Genomic DNA, 17,749 nt, shown 5'->3' with positions numbered 1-17,749 from the left:
GGAGCAGACGCCCTCCCCCAGCTGCCAGGGGAGGGGCGGCTCCAGGAAGAAGGGGGGCCGTAACTCAGGAAAGGTTAGACAGGTTGTGGTAGTGGGCGACTCAATTATCAAGAGGACAGAGAGGGCAATCTGTAAGAAAGATCTCGATAACCGAACAGTATGTTGTTTACCGGGCGCCCGCGTTCGGCACATCGCAGATCTGACAGACAGATTATTGTGCGGGGCTGGGGATGACCCAGCGGTCATGGTGCATGTGGGCACTAAGGACAAAGTAAAAGGTAGGTGGAGGATCCTAAAGAACGATTTCAGGGACTTAGGTAATAGATTGAGGAAAAGGACCTCCAAGGTGGTTTTCTCTGAAATACTGCCTGTACCTCGAGCCACACAAGAGAGGCAGAAGGAGATTAGGGAACTTAACAAGTGGCTGAGGAACTGGTGTAGGAAGGAGGGGTTTGGGTTCCTGGAGAACTGGGCTGACTTCTCAGTCGGCTACCGGCTCTTTAGCAAGGATGGGCTGCACCTTAATGGGGACGGTACAGATCTTTTGGGGAGAAAGATGGCCACCAAGTTGGAGGGGCTTTTAAACTAGGAGACGGGGGGGAGGGCTCAGAAGTAGAGTCAGTCAGGAGGGAGCAAAGGACTGAAGGCGGTTGTAGGGTCAGCAGCGACAGTAGGTCCACAACGTCAATTGGCAGGTCTGTGCGGGAAAACCTCAGACCAAACAAAAATAGACATAACCGCCAATCACGTTTAACTTCTGTAAAACTAAGAGGGGTATATGCTAATGCCAGGAGCCTAGCTAATAAAATGGATGAATTGGAAGTGTTAGTACATGAGGATGACATAGACCTTGTGGGAATAACAGAGACTTGGTTCGACCCCTCACATGACTGGCTGGCCAATATCCAAGGGTATTCGGTGTACCGGAAGGACAGGGTAGGAAAAAGAGGGGGAGAGGTATGTCTCTATGTCAAGAACAATATAAAGGTGATAGAAAGGAGTGACATTACGGATGGGATGAGCATGGATTTAGAATCTGTGTGGGTTGAACTCCATAGGGAAGGAGAAAAGGGAAAAGTAGTTGTGGGGGTTTGCTATAGGCCACCTAACCAAGGGGAGGAGGTAGAGCTGGAATTTTTAGCACTTTTGGGTAAAGTGGCAAGATTGGGATCAGTCATCATTATCCCGACATTGACTGGGATGAGGGGACTGCACACTCACAGAAGGCCCGTCTATTCACGGAAACCTTACAGGACAACTACATGTCACAGTTGGTGGATTCCCCTACCAGAGAAAACGCAGTCCTGGATCTATTGATCACTAATGACCTAGACATAATCTCGGAGGTAGGAGTCCAGGACAACCTGGGCTCTAGCGATCACAGGATGATCACAGTTAGTATAAATAACAATATAACAAGGCAAGTGGGGAACATAAGAACCCTAAACTTCAGAAGGGCAAACTTTCCAAAATTGTACTCATTGATGGAAAGGGTAAACTGGGACCAAACCTTGGGATCACTGACCACAGAGGAAAAATGGGAATGCTTTAGGAACATATTAAGCAAATGCATCTTGCAGTGCATTCTTATGGAAAATACATTTAGAAGAGACAAAGCCAAACCTGGCTGGCTAAACCGTAGCATTAAAAAACTTATTAGGGGAAAAAAATTGGCCTTCAAGAAATATAAATCAGAGGGCACAGTATCGGCTTTCGAGCAATACAAGGAGGCAAATAAGAAAAGTAAACAAGAAATCAAGATGGCTAAAATCAACTTTGAGAGACAAATAGCGGAGGATAGTAAAAAAAACCCCAAAGAAATTCTTTAAATATATCAACAGCAAAAAAAACTAGGGCAGAGCATATTGCACACATAATTAACGATGATGGGAGGATGGTTACAGAGGACACTGAAAAAGAAACCATGCTGAATGCTTTTTTCTCGTCAGTCTTTACACAGGAAAGGGAGGGGTACACTGACCATGACTGTATGGTTAGTAGTAATACACAGGACTTGCCACTATGGCTATCAGAGGGTGAAATCAGGGAAAGGCTGGATAAACTTAACACAAACAAATCACCAGGCCCGGATGGCGTACATCCGAGAGTACTCAAGGAACTCAGTAAGGTTATATCTAGACCACTGTTCCTGATCTTTGCTGACAGTATTAGGATAGGAGATGTACCAGGGGATTGGAGGAAGGCTAACGTGATTCCGATATTCAAAAAGGGCCAGAGGCATATCCCGGGAAATTATAGGCCTGTCAGTTTGACATCAATAATATGTAAACTTCTGGAGGGGATGATAAGGGACTATATCGTAGAGTTTGCTAAAGACAACAACATCATCAGCAGTAATCAGCGCAGGTTTACAAATGGGCGTTCTTGTCAAACCAATCTCTTAGCATTCTACGAGGAGGTGAGCTGTGAGCTAGATAGGGGCAGACCAGTGGATGTGGTGTACTTGGATTTCGCTAAGGCGTTTGATACAGTTCCCCACAAGCGCTTAATTTATAAAATAAGGTCTGCAGGTATCGACAGCAGGGTTTGCTCTTGGATACGAAACTGGCTAAAAGGCCGTGTCCAAAGGGTGGTAATAAACAGCGCATACTCAGACTGGTCTGAGGTAGTAAGCGGGGTGCCCCAGGGCTCAGTCCTGGGACCAACCTTGTTCAATTTATTCATAAACAGCATTGAGGACGGGATCAGTAGTTCGTTATCAGTTTTTGCAGATGACACAAAATTGGCCAGGGCAATAACTACACAGCATGAAGCAGATATCCTACAGAATGACCTGGACAAAATAACGGAGTGGGCAACGACATGGCAAATGAGGTTTAAAGTGGAGAAGTGTAAGGTTTTGCACTTGGGGACTAACAACATAAAAACACAATACACGTTAGGAGGGGAACCCTTGGGAGAATCAAAAATGGAGAAAGATCTGGGAGTCTTGGTTGATGATAGATTAGGCAACAGCATGCAATGTCAAGCGGCAGCTGCCAAAGCCAGCAGATTATTAGCATGCATGAAGAAAGGGATGTATTCCAGAGATAAGACTATAATCCTTCCACTTTATAAAACTCTGGTCCGACCGCATCTGGAGTATTCTGTCCAGTTCTGGTCGCCAGTATTCAGGAGGGATGTGTTGGAGCTGGAGAGAGTCCAGAGAAGGGCAACTAAACTGATTAGGGGGTTGGAGGACCTTAACTATGAAGAGCGGCTGCAATCGCTTGATTTATTCTCTCTGGAGAAGAGACGTCTGAGGGGGGACATGATAGCAATTTATAAATATCTTAATGGGGATCTCAGCTTAGAAAAAAAACTGTTCATTCAAAGGAATTGCATGAGGACTCGAGGACATACAATGCGATTAGAGGAGAAGCGTTTTTAACCTCAGGCAAAGAGGAGGGTTCTTTACTGTTAGGGCTACAAGATTGTGGAATTCTCTAACACAAGAGGTGGTTTCTGCGGGTAGTATGGTGGCTTTCAAAAGACTCTTAGAGTAACTAAAAAAAAAAAAAAAAAAGTGTTGTTTAAAGTTTGCCACAAGCCACCTGGGAGACACACCAAACATGTGGAAGAAGGTGCTCTGGTCAGATGAAACCAAAATCAAACTTTTTGGCAACAATGCAAAACGTTATGTTTGGCGTAAAAGCAACAGAGCTCATCACCCTGAACACACCATCCCCACTGTCAAACATGGTGGTGGCAGCATCATGGTTTGGGCCTGCTTTTCTTCAGCAGAGACAGGGAAAATGGTTAAAATTGATGGGAAGATGGATGGAGCCAAATACAGGACCATTCTGGAAGAAAACCTGATGGAGTCTGCAAAAGACCTGAGACTGGGACGGAGATTTGTCTTCCAACAAGACAATGATCCAAAACATAAAGCAAAATCTACAATGGAATGGTTCACAAATAAACATATCCAGATGTTAGAATGGCCAAGTCAAAGTCCAGACCTGAATCCAATCGAGAATCTGTGGAAAGAACTGAAAACTGCTGTTCACAAACGCTCTCCATCCAACCTCACTGAGCTCGAGCTGTTTTGCAAGGAGGAATGGGCAAAAATTTCAGTCTCTCGATGTGCAAAACTGATAGAGACATACCCCAAGCTACTTACAGCTGTAATCGCAGCAAAAGGTGGCGCTACAAAGTATTAACTTAAGGGGGCTGAATAATTTTGCACGCCCAATTTTTCAGTTTTTTTATTTGTTAAAAAATTTGAAATATCCAATAAATTTCGTTCCACTTCATGATTGTGTCCCACTTGTTGTTGATTCTTCAAAAAAAAAAATAGTTTTATATCTTTGTTTGAAGCCTGAAATGTGGCAAAAGATCAAAAAGTTCAAGGGGGCCGAATACTTTCGCAAGGCACAGTATATTCAAAAGATCTGGTGAAAAGAGCTACCTTTTGCCGCTTAAGAAAAAGGGCAAGCACCAGGCCTATAGGGGGTTGGCTGCTTCGGCTACTGGGCCCTCTTCTCCAAGGCAGTCATTTCAGTGCTTCCATGTGACCCGTTCCAGGGGGAAAGCGCAGAATTAAGGGCAGAGGAGGCCTTGGCCAGGTAAGGCAGCTAAACCAGACTCCAAGTCCTCTTCATTATGAATGGGCACCCCCACTCAAGGACTGGTCCTATCGTATGGAGTCAGTGTATTCAGTGAAGGTCAGTGGTTGCAGCGCTGCTTAAATTCAAAATACATATAAAGTGCAAATTCCCATATGAATAAATACTGAGCAGCGATGCATCCAGAATTCATATAAATACATGAAAATATTCATAAAAAATTCATAAAAAATAATGAAGAAAAATTAGTGAAGAAAAAATATCTTTTACATAATGTCCATACTCTAGTCCACAGGTGTCAAACACAAGGCCCGCGGGCCGAATGCGGCCCCCAGGCCATTTTATGTGGCCCTCGCACCTCTCCTGCAGCTGCGGCACCCCAGTTGTCTCTGCCTCCACCTTGTCTCATTAGTTGGCAACAGAGGACAGAACTCCTTTGCCAGATCCTGTGCTTCTCTGTGCTGCTGCAGTAAGGCTCGTATCCCCCCCCCCCTTTCCTCAGCAGTCTGCAGCAGAGAGGAGGGCAGAACTCCTCCTACAGATCTTGCACCTCTCTGTGCAGCCACAACACCCCCTTGTCTCTGCCTCCCCTGGTCCCAGCATTGAGCAGACTGTGTAAGCGGACTCCAGCCCTTCTCTGGTCGTCCTCCAGACCTTGCTCTTTCTTCTTCCCAGATCCACCCACATCTTCTTCCTGGCAGTAGCACCAGGTAAGGGGAGGCATTGTGATGTAAGAAAGGGTGGGTGACTCTTGACTTCTGATGGTGGGGGGGCTCGGGTGTAAGGGGGCGTGGGGTGCTCTGGACATCTAATCCTACAGATATAACCGGCCCTTTGAGGGCAACCATAATGCTGAGGCGGCCCACAATGAAATTGAGTTTGACACCCCTGCTCTAGTCCATCAAAGAAATGCAAATAAAGTGCTTCTGTGCTTAATCCGTGCTTGGAAGGGGGTTTCCCCCGCGTGGTTTTCTACTTACCACAATGTGTTTTTAAACAGGCATATATTGCTGACCACACTCTTTGCATGTAACTCTCTGATGCTGCTGATAAGATCCTTGATGGTGTTTGTTATTCCGGAGTTTCCTCATGTAAGAAAGAACCATTCATAGTGAAGATTGTTTTAGCAAGTTTTATTCTAGCAAACAAGAATTGTACTCACAAACATAATGTAAAATCAAGCATGTAGGACACGACACGGTGGTTCGCTGCTCCCGCAGCGTGCGCTCCACCGGCTGGATGTGACGTGGCAGTCCGCTCAGCCAATCGCTAGACGCGTTTCGCTGTCAATCACAGCGTCATCTGTATTCAGTAGTGGCCTCACTTCAACAGGCGGAGTTTCTGGCATCTAGAGACATCAGGGATGCTTATCTCCATGTGCCACACATCAACATTTCTTATATTTTATGGTGGAGGGCCAGCATTTTCAGTTTGTGGCCCTGCCTTTTGGGCTACCCACAGCTTCTTGGGTATTCATTACCATGCTAGCCCTAGTGCTGGGTTTGTTGAGAGCAGGGTGCTTGCATCCTGAAATATATAGATGACCTGTTGATCAGAGAGCGATCAGCGCATCGGTTGAGGGAAAATATGTCTCTCAGGATTCAGACAGGGTCTGAGCTGGATTTTCAATCTGGAAAAATCTGAGTTTGGAGACAGAGGGATTGCACACACTGGATTTGATTTGGGCGGTCAAAGTCACCAGACTAGTGTAAGCCATCAACAGTGTTCCTGATCACCCCCACAGCAGCGCAGTGTTGCCTCTGCTTGCTGCCTAATCATGGCCTGTTTATTGACCCCGTTTCTGCCTGTTGACCTTACTGGTTCTTTGCCTGTTTGCTGACCATGTCTCTGCCTGTGCCTGAAATGACCCATCTACACATCTGACTGACTATGACTGACAACTGCACTCCTGGAAGCACAGGAACCTTTTTGTTCTTACTTTCTTTAGCCTCCTGTGCTTCCTGGCCAGTGAACATGGCATTCCTGGGGGCAGCCATGCATCAGTAGGCTAGGCTTGCTTGACTTATAGGAACCAGGACTGCTATAGGTGATGTTCCACTAAGCTATATTTGCTAACCACTGATATAGAGGTGACCATTACAATACATTGGTTTTGATACAATTGGTTGATTTGTGTCATACACAACATACAATGTCTGGTACACAATCAGTCCAAAAAGTGAAAAAGTCTCACATGTACAGTATGTCAGGAGTAGCAGAATGTGATTTTTGGTTGTAATTCTAAGTATGCCCATTCCGTATGTGTCAGAAATATCTTTTTAAATTAACAACATTTTCCAATAACTTGTGGTAAAAAATGAAGTCTTCAGAGGACTTCACCATACCTCTTAAAAAAAATACTTTGGGGAGTTTACTTTGCAAAATGTTCCATTGTCCTGGTGCACCAGGGCCTCCAAAATTGTCATAGGTACTCAGGAAATTAGGTGCGTAATTTATGCTTTTTTGAGAAAGTAACTTTTGTTAAAAAAAAATGTAAATGTTTTCACTTTATAATCAAAACAGTGACAAAAAATTTAAACTTCAAAAACGTACCATGCCTCTTGCTAAATACCTTGGGCTGTCTCCAAATGGGTCATTTAGAGGGTATTGGTGCTCAGGGCTTGAAAAATTTGCTTTGAATCTAGAAACCAGCTAAAAAAGTTAGGAGTAAGTTTTTTTGTAACAAAGCTTTATTTTCAAGGACAAAACCCCTTCTGTTATGTAGCCCTGTTGCGTATCTTTACGGATGGAGAATACACGGACATGCCACTATGTGAAGAAGGAAAAAGAAAAACTTTAGAACTTACTTTTGGTGATATTTAATCGTCACTAGGTTTTTTATTTTTTGCTAAACAAATGGAAAAAACGACCGAAAATTTTAAGTAAAAAAAAACATTTTCCTAATTTCTGTTAGAAATTTTTGCAAATAGGTAATTTTTCTTCTTCACTGATGGGCATTGTTTGGCGGCACTAATTGGCGACACTGATGAGGAAGCACTGATAGGCTTCAATGTTAGGCTGATAGGTTGCACTAATGGGCCCTTTTAGGTGGCACTGATGGGTACTAATAGGCTGCACTAATGGACACTGATGAGGCGGCACTGATAGGCTGCATTATTGGGCACTGATAGGCGGTACTAATTGGTGGCACTGATACGAGGCTTTGATGTGGAGGCACTGATAGGCTGCACTGATGGGCACTGATAAGGAGGTACTAATGGGCAACACTGATATGCTGCACTTATGGGTACTGATAGGTGGCACTGAAAGGCTACTAATAAGGTGCACTAATGGACACTGATGAGGCGGCACTGATAGGCTGCATTATTGGGCACTGATCGGCGGTACTAATTGGTAGCACTGATACGAGGCACTGATGAGGAGGCACTGATTGGCACTGATGAGGAGGCACTAATAGGTGGCACTGATAGGCTGCACTGATAATCAGGGCACTGATTATCAGTGTATGTGTGCCTGTCAGAATTGCCAGAGACCGACTCTCCTTCCCTCACACTGTGATAGCAGGCGAGAAAAGTACTGCCAAAATTTTTGAAAAACATATATATTTTTTTTAGTAGAAAGTTTTGCAAATAAGTAATTTTTCTTCTTCACTAATGTGCACTGAGGAGGCGGCACTGATAGGCTGCATTATTAAGCACTGATAGGCGGCACTAATTGGCAGCACTGATACGAGGCACCGATAAGGAGGCACTGATTGACACTGATAGGATGCACTGATGGGCAATAATAAGGAGGTACTGATAGGCAGCACTGATATGCGGCACTGATAGGCTGTTTTGATTGGTACTGATAGGTAATGCTAGGCTGCACTTATGGGCACTGACGGTTGGCACTGATTATTAGTGTAGACATGCCTGCCAGAATTGCCGATTACCGGCTCCCCTTTCCTCACACTGTGACAGCACGTGAGGAAAGTACTGCCAATAACCGGCAAGTCTGTTTACAATGTGATCAGCTGTGATTGGCCACAGCTGATCACATGGTAAAGGGCTGCAGTAAGTGGCCCTTTACCTAGATCTGTGATCAGCTGTATCCTAAGGACACAGTGGAACTGCATGTCTGGAGCGTCGGGCAATAGGAATCGCTCACTCCTGGAAATAGGCTGACAAAAGCTCAGGTGCCAGGATACAATTTCTAGTCACCATGGCGACCTGGAGCCTAGGGTTTTTCAAGCCCTGTTTGTGCTGTCCTGGCATTTTAAGGCCTTAAGAAATGAGATGTGCAGTTTGTAGACTCTATACCTTTCACACAGATTAAATAATACACACTGATTTGCAATATTGTACACAAGAAATGTAGCAAAATACATATTGGCCTACATTTTCAAACCTTTCTGTATTTTTTGTTTAGCAAAAAAAAAAAAACCCAATGATCATTAAATACGACTAAGACGCGGTTCGCACTAGTGCGACTCCAAAATCGTGTGATTTAGAGCGTGACCTTGGCTGCGAATTTACACTCTACCACTCAAGTCACAAGAAAGTCACATCAAAGTAGTGCAGGAGACTTCAAAGTCGCTGCGCCTTTAAACCACACAGATTAGAAAGGATGACATTGAAATCAATGGGCTGCAGCTTGTCATGAGACTTTAAGGTTGATTTACTAAAACTGGACAGTGCATAATCTGGTGAAGCTGTGCATGGTAGCCAATCAGCTTCTAACATCAGCTTGTTCAATTAAGCTTTGACAACAAAACCTGGAAGCGGATTGGTTTCTGTGCAGAGCTGTACCAGATCTTGCACTCTCCAGTTTTAATAAATCAACCTCTTTGTGTCCAAAGTCGCATGACAAGTTGCACTAGTGTGAAGGGAGCCTTAAAGAAAGCTCTGTCTGTCTCAAAAAAATTACTACAAATAATTTGAGTACAGTGTTGCATGACTAATTGTCATTTAAAGTGTGACAGCGCTGAATACTGAAAAAAAAAATGGCCTGGCAGGAAGGGGATGAAAGTGTCCGATATTAAGATGGTTAACTGACCCATATTAGGTCTATGGACAAGTGGATGTAAATGGACGTGCATTTGTTTTGTCCATTTACATCCACCTGCTCATAGACTAACATTGATCTTCCATTCAGATCTGCCTGAAAAACTGACAGGTTGATCTGATAGGACGTGTGAATGGACCTTAACAGCTTAGGAACATCTGTTGTGCTTTTACATTAGAGCCTGCCAAGATTCTGGTGCAATGAAAGTAATGTGATTTCAGATTTCAGCGCCTCTTTTGTGGATTTTAAAGATGAATTTCTCCATAATGCCTGTAGCTGCAGAGATAAATAGTAGCTTTTTTTCACTTTTATTGCCTGTTGAGAACGTGTAATAAATACTTTAGTGTGCATAGTTTGGGCACAGATTCACTTTAATGAAATTATGTTTCAATTTTAGCATTCAATCAGACATTATTAACCTTTCAAAATGTTTTATTTATTTTTGCAAAAATGATCTGTGTACTAGACTTTCCAGATATCCCACACCATGCTCCACTGACTTGCTTTCTTCTTTCTAGAAGCCTGCATGGAGCTTTATGCTAGCCATACACCAGTCAAAACATCGTTTGAACACGTTTTCGAAAAACAAACACATGGTCAGGAGAGCAAACGATATTGCCATCATGTAATGACTGATTTTTAAACAATACATTGTTTTTATTATTGCATTATATTGGTCTCTATATTTTCTAATTACATTTTGTTCAGGAAACACTCACAGAAAAAAAATGGGTATATAAAAATTGCCTAGCTTGACGGTCAGTGGCGGCCCCTCCATTGGGGGCGCCGCCCCCCCCATCCATGCTTCTGGCCCCCTAATCTACATTCAGGGCACTGGACGCATGGATTCCAATAGGGGATTTTATTTTTTTTCGAAGCGAGTGATTAGAGCCAGAGGCTCTAATAGGCTTCAAAAAAGGGTGGGGTCGGGGCGCAGAGCACTGTGCCCTGAGCCTACCCAGTTGTATGACAATAGTAATTTTGGTAAAAATTTGCTATTATTTGCTATTATCACACTGATTTTCCTCCCAGCCAATCAGGAAGTGGGTCGTGAGACCCCTTTCCTGATTGGCTGAAAAGAGAAGGGATTTTACTGGCCAGGAAGAGGGAGGAGTCGTATGGTCTGAGGAGACTCACAGCCGGTCTGGGAAGGAGCAGGTAAGGATGCTGGCTGTCCGGCTGGGCAGCCAGCCGTCCGTCCCAGGAGGAGGGACGGGGTGGTAGATTTGACTGCTGGCCATCCCGCCGGGGAAGGGGGGGTGTTGGTTTGCCACCCCCCCCCCCAAGTTTTCATTCACCAGCCGCCACTGTTGACTGTTGTGTTTCTTGTGTCCCTTTAGTCTAGACATGACTATTCATTGACACAAATGTTTATTTTAGGTTAAAGGTTTTTGCACATCTGCTCAGTACCAACAGGTTGTTTTTCTAACAGATGAGAAACACATTGACCTTTCAACTTATCGTCCATTCGGCAGAAGTTTTCCAAACTTGTTCATTCATTTTTTTTTTGGCTCAAAAACATCACAGCTGATTGTCTATATGTGCCCAGTAACTGACCTGAAAAACAAACAAACTGTCCAAATTACAGATTTTTGAACGCTTCTTTATTTAGTGTGGTACCATAGATAGATTTTAAAAAAAGAAAGTCTTCAATTTCACACTTATTTTATTTTTTCACACTTATTTTAGCAGTAAACTCTCCTTATATAATGAAATATATTAATACATTAATACATATTATAGTCTTATAGTAAATACAGCGACAAGCCTGCAGCCAGAAAGTGGCGATGGCCATCTTGGTACACCCCGCACTGCTCAGCGCCAAAATGATTATATAGTGAAATAGTCTATTTCAGTATATAATGTGAGTTAACTGCTAAAAAAAAAGTGTAAGATTGAAGATTTGCTTGGGTGTAAGAAGATGTCCGCTGCCGCCTTCGTGTTCTGTCAGATTAGGAAACCTATTGAAATGCATAGCGGCCATGTTGGAACGCAATAGCGCATGCTCAAAAAGGCATTTTGTTCGCAACGTAACTTCCGTTGCATTTTCTGAAGGGTAGCGGTATTCTGAACAGCAGCACTACCTGCACTGCCACCCTCTGACCAGCAGAGGGTGCCAGCCCGGGAGGGGGGAGAGCTGGGCCAGGGACAGAATCTTTTAGCACTGGTGACACCCAGGCTGTACCACCCCCACTCCCCCTGAGGTGACATGCTGCAACACCTCCCCCCCACCATACAATTAACAACTGACCCCCCTGGCCTGTGCAACCCCCACCACACAAATAACAAACAACACCACCCCTCTGGTCCGTGGAGGGGTTTATTTCCGAGCAGCCGTTCCTGATGCCGGAGAGGTTGGGGACCGCTGCTCTATAACCTGAGAGCCTGAGCTTTGTAATAGGCCTTAAAGTGTTTGTAAAGTCACACTGTATCTTTGCTGGTATCCCCTCCGGATTATGCTGGCATTAACTATAGCGTGTGTTTTTTAAAATTAAAAGGCTAGATACCTTTTCTCACACTGTGCGGTCACATGACTCCCTTCCGAACTTCCTTATTGATCTATGCATAGCAATGAGAGGGGCGGAGTGTCCCCTGTAACGTCAGCCGGCCAGCAGAGGAAAGCAACGTGACCGCACAGCAGCGGTTTGGGAAAAGGTATTTAGACTTTTCATTAAAATAAAAACAAAAAAACACACGCACTATACCTGCACAATCCAGAGTAGATACAAGTATTTTTGGTGACTGTTGCAGCTGAATAGCGGCAGGTGGGGAGAGGAGGAGAGCCCCTCCCACACTGACAGGAAGGGACGGGGGGAGAGACCATGATTACCGTGGTTAGCACAGACAGGGGGACACAGGTACAGGCAGGATCAGCCAGGTATATTACAACATAGGAAGGGACAAATTACATGGCACAAGCACTGTGCTAGTATAGATCATGCCTTAAAGCAGGGGTGGGGAACCTTTTTTCTGCCAAGGGCCATTTGGGTATTTATAAAATTATTCGGGGGCCGTACAAAATTATTAACTTAAAAATGTGCCTATTATATTTGGTCAAACATTTTATTAACTTACCCCTAATTTGATGGCTGCAACTGCATCTCTTTGGTGAGGTGTGTGATGTTAGCTGGTATTGATCATGTTGCTACTCGCAACTGATTTTCCAGGTTTGCATTGGTTAGTCTGGAGCGCAGTCGACTCTTTGTGGTGGTAAGTTTTGATAGGAACTGATGGTGGGTACAGCTGGCTGGTACTGCTGGTGGGCACTGATGGTGGGTACTGCTGGCAGGAAATGTTGGCTGGTACTGCTGGTGGGTACAGCTGGCTGGTAATGCTGGCTCTGGCTGGTACTGCTGTGTGTGCTGCTGGCGGTAAATGCTGGCTAGCAGCGGCGCCGCGCTGGAGGAAGAGGCAATGTTTCCTGTATTGGTCACAGGCGGAGTGGATTTGATATCACTCCACATGTGACTCACTCAGACTGTCAGAATGGAGTCGAAACTATACAGGAAGCATCGGCTCCATTCTGACAGATCAGCTGAGAGACACAGACTCAGCTGCACGGGGGACCGGACCAAATGACTTCGAGGGCCGCATGCGGCCCCCCAGCCATAGGTTCCCCACCCCTGCCTTAAAGGATCAGACTTTTTTTTTTTTTTGGTTACAACAACGGTAAATAATGAAGTCTGTTTGAGGTTGTTAAAATGCTACATGTATTTCTTATATTCAGGTCATATCTCTGAAATTCCAGAAGGAAACGCCACGGATCACAATACTCCCAACATAAAGCAGGGGCTTAATTCGATTGGTAAGATGTTACATTTGTTGTCCATGCCTGGAATTATGAGATTTTTAAACTAATATTCTGTTTTTGTTAAGTAGCCTACATAAGCCCTTCTCATAACTGCTGATTTCCTGCAAGCACTTCTATCTGTATAATGTATTGTACTGCCGTTTAAAGACAATTGCTAGAATTTATAGGGATATCTTTCCTGTTACATAAGGGAGCATCAAAGGAAAACTAATAATTGTATTTTCAGTGAGTACACAGTTTGAGATTTTATTGTAATATTTAGCTGTGACTTTCATATTTCCCTTGCTTGCTCTTGCATTTGACTGCTGTATTTCTATAGGCTTTGCTTTACTAGCATATATTGTGCCAGTATGGAGACTTTAAAGCGTATCTAAACCTAAAAAACAAAATGTTATATATTGCAGCTTATCAGTCCCTAGAAGTGGTGGCTGCATTAGTTTGTATTCCAGTTTTTTTTTCCTTTTATTTTCAGCTGACAATCCTGCAAAAAAATATTTTTCCAGTCTCTTAATAACTACTCTTTTTTTTTTTACCACTGTATCTACCCTGAACAAAATTATAAACGCAACACTTTTGTTTTTGTCCCCATTTTTCATGAGCTGAACTCTAAGACTTTTTCTATGTACACAAAAGGCCTATTTCTCTCAAATATTGTTCACAAATCTGGCTAAGGCTGGCCATACATTTTCAATTTTCTTGTAGGCTGGCCATACATGTTCAATTTTCTTGTAGGCTGGCCATACATGTTCAATCCCCTTGTAGGCTGGCTATACGTGTTCAATTTTCTCGTTCAATTTTCCTTTAGATTTACCAAAAACCATATAATATGAGGCCAAACAAACTAAACAACTTTCAATTGTATCCAATTAGGCAGGCTCTTGCACTACAGAGTTCAAGGTAAATCTAAAAGAAAATTGTACAAGAAAATTGAACATGTATGGCCAGCCTAATGGGCCATACACACTATACAATTGTCTTTAGATTTTTTCCTTTAGATTCACAAAAACCATATAATATGAGGTCAAATCTAAACACTTTCAATTTGTTTGCAATCAGGCAGGCCCTTGCACTACATAGTTTAAGGTAAATCTAAAGAAAATCTGCCAACAAAAGTTGTATAGTGTGTATCCAGCTTAAATCTGTGTTGGTGAGAACTTCTCCTTTGCCAAGATAATCCATCCACCTCACAGGTGTGGCATATCAAGATGCTGATTAGACAGCATGATTATTGCACACTTGTGCCTAAAGCCTCGTACACACGCGTCGAAAATCGGCAGGGAATTTTCGTCCGACGACCGATCTGCCGATTTTCGGCTTGTTAGTATGATGCTTCCGACAACCAACTCCGACTTTCCGGCCGAAAAAAATCTGGTGTGCAGGCTATAAAATTTTTGTCCGCCATCAAAACACGGCCGGTTTTCGTGCAGTCAGTACAGATTTCGACAGGGAAAAATCTTATGAGCAAGTCTGGGCATGCTCAGAGAAGAAAGAACACAAAGAAAGCAAACCAACACATGACATCACTTCTGAAGTAGATTTTTGTTGGGCGAGAAAATTCGTGTGCAGTCTAGGCACATTCCAACCAACAAAACACCACTCTGGACAAAAGACGGACGATCGGTCGGCCAATAATCTTTGCGTGTGTACGGGGCTTTAGGCTGGCCACAATAAAAGGCCACTCTGTACAGCACAATGCCACAGATGTTGCAAGTTTTGAGGGAGCGCACAATTGGCATGCTGACTGCAGGAATGTCCACCAGAGCTGTTAACCATGAATTGAATGTTCATTTCTCTACCATAAGCCGCCTCCAAAGGTGTTTCAGAGAATTTGGCAGTACATCCAACCGGCCTCACAACCGCAGACCACGTGTCATGGTCTGAAGAAGTCCGCTGATTGGTGGACGAAATGCGTCATCCATTGACGTCTGTTGTTCCCCAGTGACAACCTGGACTAACTCGAACTAACTTCCAAGCCTGTTTGTGCAGTGCGGGAACTATTGGACTTTAGCCAGCTGGCTCTTTATATACCAACCGCGTCTTGCTAATGGCATGTTGGTTCTATGGATCTCACTGTACTTTGAGCCTAGTGATTTAGGAGGACGGCCAAAGAACTACCAAGTGTTTGAAACCATTGCTCCGCACTGATAAAGACAAGGCACTTACTTTGGGACTATTATCGGAAGGCCAAGCAGCAAAGCAGTGAGTAAAGCTCCCAAAATAGAGTTGGTGATTAAAATCCATTTATCCTGCCTAGCTTCCTTCCACATATTTTAAATTTACTCTGTGCCTCATCAGTGGGAGTGATTACAGTGCATTTCCATGAACTTTCCTCCTTCACTTGGCACTTGCTTTCAGGATATTGCACCTTATCATGCACCTTGAGCTCCTTAATTTTCCCCATTCCCAGGGGTAATTACTATTGTGGAAGGAATCTTCATTATCCCATTAAAGAGTTATTAAACTGTGGAGTGGTCAATTAGATATATTTATACAGCAGCCAAACTATGGCTATTTAGTGACTTTTTCATATGGAGAAAAATTGATCAGACACTCGTGATCTTGATTAACGATTTAGCCGCTGTTGGTTAGCTTTACTGTGAACTACGCCTTTTCCCTTTTGTCAGTTGACTACTTGCATTTACTCTTATAACCACTTCCATAGTATTTTAGAGATGATGTCCCTGAATTTCACTCATCCTTGGGATTCATACTTCTGTGGAAAGAATTTACAATTACCACCAAAACCTCTGTGATATATCATACATGACTGTGGCTACATTGGAGTAACTTGACTGGTCATCTGCAATTTTGCATTTTGACATAGGTGTGAGCCGTCAGTCGACTCTGCAGTAGATTATTCTCTATACACATCATCAGCTGTTCATCCATATTAACCCTCTCAGCCACCTCCAAGGCATTCCTTAGACTTTGTCCCTGGATTTCACTTCTTTCAAGGCATCAAAATTATTGGGAAAAGAACCCCTCTACTTATAACTAGGAAGTGTGTGATAGTTGCTGCAGTACAACAGGACCTTGTCGGTCCGACCTCTGATACATTATTCTAGTTTTTTGTGCATTCAGTTGATCCATTTTTTGCTCCTGGATGTCACCCGGGCTGTTCTTTCAACTTTTGTGTTCATGTCATGTCCTTTGACTCGTTATTGATATTTGTGATTTTTTTTATACATTCAGTAAAGTATTTGATTTTTTAGCCATTAATACCACTTGGGAATTATACCTATCTTTGAACAGCTCTCCTGTTAGCTGTTCCTTTTTTGTCTCCAACGTGTGTAACCACACCAGCCCGGGACCTCCAAATCCAGCATCTTCACCTCCAAGATCGTCTGAGACCAGCCACCCGGACAGCTGCTGCAACAATCGGTTTGCATAACCAAAGAATTTCTGCACAAACTGTCAGAAACCGTCTCAGGTAAGCTCATCTGCATGCTCGTCGTCCTCACTGGGGTCTCGATGGTGTCTGGCGCTTTGGAGAGGTGTTCTCTTCACGGATGAATCCTGGTTTTCACTGCACAGGGCAGATGGCAGACAGCGTGTATGGCGTAGTGTGGGTGAGCGGTTTGCTAATGTCACGTTGTGGATCGAGTGGCCCATGGTGGCTGTGGGGTTATGGTATGGGCAGGCGTATGTTATGGACAACGAACACAGGTGCATTTTATTGAAGGCATTTTGAATGCACAGAGATGCCATGATGAGATCCTGAGGCCCTTCATTGTGCCATTTATCCAGGACCATCACCTCATGTTGTAGCATGATAATGCACGGCCCCATGTTGCAAGGATCTGTATACAGTTCCTGGAAGCTGAAAACATCCCAGTTCTTGCATAGCTAACATATTCACCGGACATGTCACCCATTGAGCATGTTTGGGATGCTCTGGATCGGCGTATACGACAGAGTGTTCCAGGTCCTGCCAATATCCAGCAACTTTGCCATTGAAGAGGAGTGGACCCACATTCCACAGGCCACAATCAACAACCTGATCAACTCTATGCGAAGGAGATGTGTTGCACTGCGTGAGGCAAATGGTGGTCACACCAGATACTGACTGGTTTTTGGACCCCCCCCCCGGACCCCCCAATACAGTAAAACTGCACATTTAGTGTGGCCTTTATTGTAGCCAGCCTAAGGCACACCTGTGCAATAATCATGCTGTCTAATCAGTGTCTTAATATGCCACACCTGTGAGGTGGATGGATTATCTCTGCAAAGGTGATGTGCTCCCCAACACAGATTTAGCCAGATTTGTGAACAATATTTGAGAGAAATAGGCCTTTTGTGTACATAGAAAAAGTCTTAGATCTTTGAGTTCAGCTCATGAAAAATGGGGGCAAAAACGAAAGTG

The 17,749-nt window shown here is 43.8% G+C and overlaps 1 protein-coding gene across 2 annotated transcripts in view; it reads left to right on the top strand.

Annotated features, from left to right (window-relative positions):
• The window catches only part of PAICS (phosphoribosylaminoimidazole carboxylase and phosphoribosylaminoimidazolesuccinocarboxamide synthase), a 130,548-nt gene that overhangs the window by 12,319 nt on the left and 100,480 nt on the right, over positions 1–17,749 (top strand). The window contains exon 3 of one of the 2 annotated variants that reach the window (XM_082264893.1): positions 13,303–13,380. The exons of the other annotated variant lie outside the window; for it this stretch is intronic. Coding sequence (XP_082121019.1) covers positions 13,303–13,380 — 78 coding nt within the window. The remainder of the gene's footprint in view (positions 1–13,302; positions 13,381–17,749) is intronic. 2 annotated transcript variants of the gene reach the window in all.

Source organism: Pelophylax lessonae, assembly GCF_965119305.1.
Source record: "Pelophylax lessonae genome assembly, chromosome: 1".
In the NCBI taxonomy this organism is placed as follows: Eukaryota; Metazoa; Chordata; class Amphibia; order Anura; family Ranidae; genus Pelophylax; species Pelophylax lessonae.
Note: the sequence above shows the minus strand (reverse complement) of the source record. Positions and strands in the feature narration are given on the sequence as shown.